Raw genomic sequence first — 5,096 nt, 5'->3', positions numbered from 1 at the left:
GGGCTGTTTGGGTTTGAACTGAGTTTGGGTTCAGGCTGAGTTTGGGGCAGTTTGGGTTCAGGCTGAGTTTGTGGCCAGGCTGCTGCCTCTTTGGGCTGCAGCAGCCCCCAGACCCCCAGCAGACCCCCATCACCCCCCGCTGGGCACTGACAGGAGCGCGCGCACAGCTCCTCGCCGCTCCCGTGCGCGACCCATCGGCTCCACTCGCGGTCCCCCACGTAGAGCATCACCGTCTGCCTCGCGTTGTTCCCGTAGTTGAAGTAGAGCCGCTGCCCGGCCAGAGCCAGCAGCCCCCCTCCTCCGCACTCCCAGCGCTGCAACCTTCCGTCCTCCCTGCAGGGCTGCAGCATCACGACGGATAAATTCTGCCCCGCCGCCGCCGTGACGCACAGCCGCCTCTCCGCGTTCCAGAGCCGCATCCCCGGCAGCCACTGGAAGCGTTGGGCCGCCGATTCGGGAAGGCACGGAGAGGCGGTCAGCTGCCGGCCGCGGGCTTCCACGCACATGTCGTGAGCTCTGTTGTACAGCAGGAAGGAGCGGGACGCTGCGGGAACGGAGGTTGGGGTTTTGGGGTGGGCGCCCGTGCGGGGACGGGGCTGCGGTTGGGGATGGGGGGAGGAGGGGAACGCGGCGCGCACCCATGCCGGGGTTGGGCTGCAGCTTCTCCGCGTCCTGCAGGGCTGCGGTCAGCGCTGCGACTGGGGGAGAGAAGGGGAATCCTGAAAGTGTAGGGCATCAAGGGGGCGGGGAGGAAGGGGGGGAGACGGACGGCCCAGCTCCGCCCCCGGCAGACCCAGCATCGTCTCCTAAAGTTGGGGAGACCCCACGGAGACCCCGGTACCCAAATTCTGTCCCCAAATCATCCCCAAGGGTTGGAGAGCCCCCACAGAGCCCCCCGGCACTGAACTCTGCCCCAACAGCCCCTAAAACACGAGGGGAGTCCCCGTGGAGACCCCCAGGATCCCAACACCACCCGCAGCAGCCCCAGCATCACATCCTAAAGCGGGGAAGACCCCCCATGGAGCCCCCCAGCACCTGAACTCTGCCCCAACAGCCCCAGCATCATCCCCTAAAACAGGGGAGTCCCCCTGGAGACCCCCAGGACCCCAACACCACCCCCAGCAGCCCCAGCATCACATCCTAAAGTGGAGAAGACCCCCGTGGAGCCCCCCAGCACCTGAACTCTGCCCCCAGCAGCATCCTCTAAAGTGGGGGAGCCCCTGTGGAGACCCCTCCCCAAAAAAACACTTCAGCTCAGCCCCATCCTCATTTCCCAAGGGTGGGGTCCCCACGGAGACCCCCAGGACCCCAACTCTGCCCCAACATCACCTCCCGATGTTGGGGAGCCCCCAAGGAGCCCCCCCAGCACCTTCCCTCTGCCCCACGTCATTCCCCAAGGTTGGGGACCCCTCCGTTGAGCCCCGCAGACCCCATACTCACTCCGCCTCGTCCCGAGGGAGAGGAGGAAGACGTTGAGCAGCACCGAGAGCCCCAGGGCCACAGCCCCCACCAGCAGCAGCCTGTCCTGGGGGCAGCCCTGCCGCGCTGGGGACACTGGGGGAGGAGGTGACAACGGGTCGCGATGGGGCGGCAGGACCCCGATTTGGGCTGCGTTGCCTCGTCCCTATGGGTCGCTCACACCGTACCTGGGGGGTCAGGTGAGTGCTTCCGGCTCGGAGCAGTGATGGGGGGGTCCAAAGGTTCGTAGGGGTTCTCCTCCATGGGGTGCAGGTCGCTGCAGGCTGTGGAGGGGACAGCGCTTGTGGGGGACCCCCCCCCCCCGTGCCCCACCTCCAAATGCAGGGACTCACCCTGAGCACCGAAATGAGGGGTTCCCCCCAGTGTCACCGTGCTGGGACCCCCCCCCCCATGGGTGCTGGAGATGGGGGATCTGCTCCAGGAGAGGGCACTGGGGGTGGAAATGGGGGCAGGGGGCCACCACCAAGCCTGGAGGTCCCTCATCACCTTAATGAGAGGTCCCCCCTGGTGTCACCGCGCTGGGACCCCCCCCCCCCTTGGGCGCTGGAGATGGGGGATCTGCCCCAGGGGCGGGCGCTGGGGGGTGGAAATGGAAATCATCCCCTAAAACAGGGGAGACCCCCATGGAGACCCCCAGGAGCCCAACTCTGCCCCCAGCAGCCCCAGCATCGTCCCCAAAAGCGGGGGAGACCCCTATGGAGCCCCCCCCCCCAGGACCCCAACTCTGCCCACAGCAGCATCCCCTGAAGTGGGGGAGCCCCTATGGAGACCCCCCCAAAAAAAACCCTTCAACTCAGCCCCAACCTCATTTCCCTTTGGTGCCCTTTGGTGTCACCACCAAGCCTGGGGGTCCCTCATCAAGCACCTTAATGAGAGGTCCGCCCTGGTGTCACTGTGCTGGGACCCCCCCCCTTGGGCACTGGAGATGGAGGATCTGCCCCAAGGGTGGGCGCTGGGGGGTGGAAATGGGGGCAGGGGGCCCTTTGGTGCCGCCAGCCCTGGGGATCTCTTTTGGGGATGAGGAGCCCCCCCTCGGTGCCACAGCTCATCCTAGGGACTCCCCCCCCCACCTCAGATCACCTCTGGTTGTCACCACGCACCTCAGTGACCCCCCCCATCACCACCCCCCACCTACCCTTGTCCCCACAGGGTCCTCCTGTCCCCCACTCCTGCCCAGACTCGATGTTGCCGTACATCGTCCTCTTGTCACCAATGAACCGTCCTTGTGTCTGTCCTGGTTGATAAGAGCAGAGAAAAAAGGGGGGGGGAACGGGGGGGGGGACACGACAGGATGTGGGGGGGCCTCAAAAGGGGCCCCTCAGCACCCACAGCTCCGTCCCTGCACCCCAGGGCAGGGCTGGAGGTGACGCCAACAGTGACGGGTGCCGGAGGCTGCACCCATGGGTGCGGGAGATGTGGGGAGAGGAAGGACTGGGGGACACCTCTGATGGCACCCAGGGTGACCCCGTGGCAGTGCCTGTCGTGCCCCCCGTGCCCGAGCTGTCCCCACATCTGCTGTGTCCCCATTGTCCCCATGCCCAGGGAGCATCCACTGCCATCCCCATGATGTCCCCACGGTGTCCCCATGCCAACACCCGCGATGTCCCCGTGCCCAACACATCCCTGCTGTGCACCCACACCCATCCCAGCACCCAGGGTGACAAAAGGGGCCCTCGGGGGGGGCGAGGGGGGAGGGGGGGGACAGGACAGGGACACCCTGCTGGGCTCTGCAGGAAGAGCTGGGTGCTATCGGCATCCGCCAGCCTCAGCCACAGTGCCTGGATGTGGGGGCACCGCCGTGGGGATGTGGGGTGACGATGGGCGCCCTGGGGGGTGAGGATGGGTGCCCTATGGGGTGACAATGGGGCCCTGTGGGGTGACGATGGGCGCCCTGGGGGGTGAGGATGGGGCCCTGGGGGTGACGATGGGTGTCCTATGGGGTGACGATGGGTGCCCTGGGGGTGATGATGGGTGCCCTATGGGGTGACAATGGGTGCCCAGTGGGGTGACATAGGGTGCCATGTGGGGTGATGATGGGCGCCCTGGGGGGTGACGGGCATCCCGTGGCTGCACCACGTCCCACAGCGTTGCCAGTTGTCCCGTGGCTGTGGTGGCAGTCCCAAGATGGTGCTGGCTGTCCCACAGTGGCACCAGCTGTCCCAAGGTGGTGGCGGCAGTCCCAAGACAGTGGTGGCTGTCCCATAGTGGTGACATCTGTTCCCAGGTGATGGTGGCAGTCCCTAGGTGGCACCAGCTGTCCCATGGTGGTGGCAGCTGTCCCATAGTGGTGACATCTGTCCCAAGACAGTGGTGGCTGTCCCACAGTGGCACTAAATGTCCCATGGCACTGGTGACAGTCCCAAGGTGGTGATGACTGTCCCATAGTGGTGCCAGGTGTCCCATGGCACTGGTGCCAATCCCATAGTGGTGACACCTGTCCCAAGATGGTGGTAGCTGTCCCACAGTGGGACCAGCTGTCCCATGGTGGTGGTGGCAGCTGTTCTATAGTGGTGACATTTGTCCCAAGATGGTGCTGGCTGTCCCACAGGGTTGCCTGGTGTCCCAAGGTGGTGGCAGCTGTTCCATAGTGGTGGTGGCTGTCCCATAGTGGTGACATCTGTCCCAAGATGGTGCTGGCTGTCCCACAGTGGCACCAGGTGTCCCATGGTGGTGGTGGCTGTCCCAAGGTTGTGACAGCTGTCCCATGGTGGTGACATCAGTCCCAAGATGGTGCTGGCTGTCCCACAGTGGCACCCGGTGTCCCATGGCTCTGGTGGCAGACCCACAGCAGTGCCAAACGTCCCATGTGCCGCGGAGGTGCCAGGTGTCCCCACGGCTCTCCCCACGTGTCCCTGTCCCCATGCCCTCCCTGTCACCCCCACCCCGCGGTGTCCCTGCACCATGCAGTGTCACTCGGTGCCGGCTGTCCCCGTGTCACTCACTGCCCCGCTGCCCCCCCCCCTGCTTTCGCTCTGGACAAACAGACGCCGGGTTCGTTTTTAAATAACAATAATTAAAAAAACAAAACAAAACAAAACAAAACAAAAACAAAAACCAACCATCGAGCAAAGAAACGAAACGGAACGGAAGAGAACCGAACGAAAATTCTCCAGCAGTCGTTTCCTCCCCGCCACCACGAGGTCGGCCCTGCGGCGACAAGGGGGGGTTTGGGCCAGTGCAACAGTGCAGGATGGGGGGGGGGAAAGGAGGGGACCTGCGACCCCCCGACTTGGGGACGGTCCTGGGTGGGTGGGGAGCGCCATGGGGCAAAGCCACGGCCACAAAGTGGGGTGGGGGGCCCCGGGGCGCGGAGGTAGAGCTGGGGGGCAGCAACCGGGGGCTGCCGGGGTCCTTCAGGGTCTGCAGGGTTCAGGTGGGGGGCGGAGAGGGGGGCTGAGCCGCGCCGGGGCGGCGCCGCAGGGTCTGCTCTTCTTCCTGGGGAGAGAGGGGATATGGGGGGTCAGCGGGGTGGGGATGGGGGGCAATGGGGGGGGGCCTGGGGGGAGGGGGGCATTGGGATGGGGGCCTCAGGATGGGGACCTCAAGATGGGGACATCGGGATGGGGATACTGGAATGGGGACATTGGGATGGGGATTTTGGGATGGAGACATCAGGA

At 65.4% G+C, this 5,096-nt stretch overlaps 2 protein-coding genes across 4 annotated transcripts in view; both read right to left on the bottom strand.

Annotated features, from left to right (window-relative positions):
• Positions 1-2,727, bottom strand: part of LOC122190941 (macrophage mannose receptor 1-like) — a 6,896-nt gene extending 4,169 nt beyond the window's left edge. The window contains exons 1-5 of the mRNA XM_042891097.1: positions 2,615-2,727; positions 1,647-1,742; positions 1,441-1,554; positions 639-698; positions 152-544 (exon numbers count right to left, since the gene is read on the bottom strand). Of these exons, the coding sequence (XP_042747031.1) occupies positions 152-544; positions 639-698; positions 1,441-1,554; positions 1,647-1,742; positions 2,615-2,675 (724 nt within the window). The 5' untranslated portion in view covers positions 2,676-2,727. The remainder of the gene's footprint in view (positions 1-151; positions 545-638; positions 699-1,440; positions 1,555-1,646; positions 1,743-2,614) is intronic.
• Positions 2,728-4,471: 1,744 nt separating this feature from the next.
• PNPLA6 (patatin like phospholipase domain containing 6) overlaps positions 4,472-5,096 on the bottom strand; it is a 19,867-nt gene continuing 19,242 nt past the window's right edge. For all 3 annotated transcript variants that reach the window (XM_042891087.1, XM_042891091.1, XM_042891095.1), the window contains one exon: positions 4,472-4,914. In XM_042891087.1, coding sequence (XP_042747021.1) covers positions 4,849-4,914 — 66 coding nt within the window. In that variant the 3' untranslated portion in view covers positions 4,472-4,848. The remainder of the gene's footprint in view (positions 4,915-5,096) is intronic.

This window comes from Lagopus leucura, unplaced genomic scaffold, assembly GCF_019238085.1.
Source record: "Lagopus leucura isolate 7727_CA_CO unplaced genomic scaffold, USGS_WTPT01 253-3_obj-0_obj, whole genome shotgun sequence".
Lineage (NCBI taxonomy): Eukaryota > Metazoa > Chordata > Aves > Galliformes > Phasianidae > Lagopus > Lagopus leucura.
This window is presented reverse-complemented; position numbering and strand designations above follow the sequence as displayed.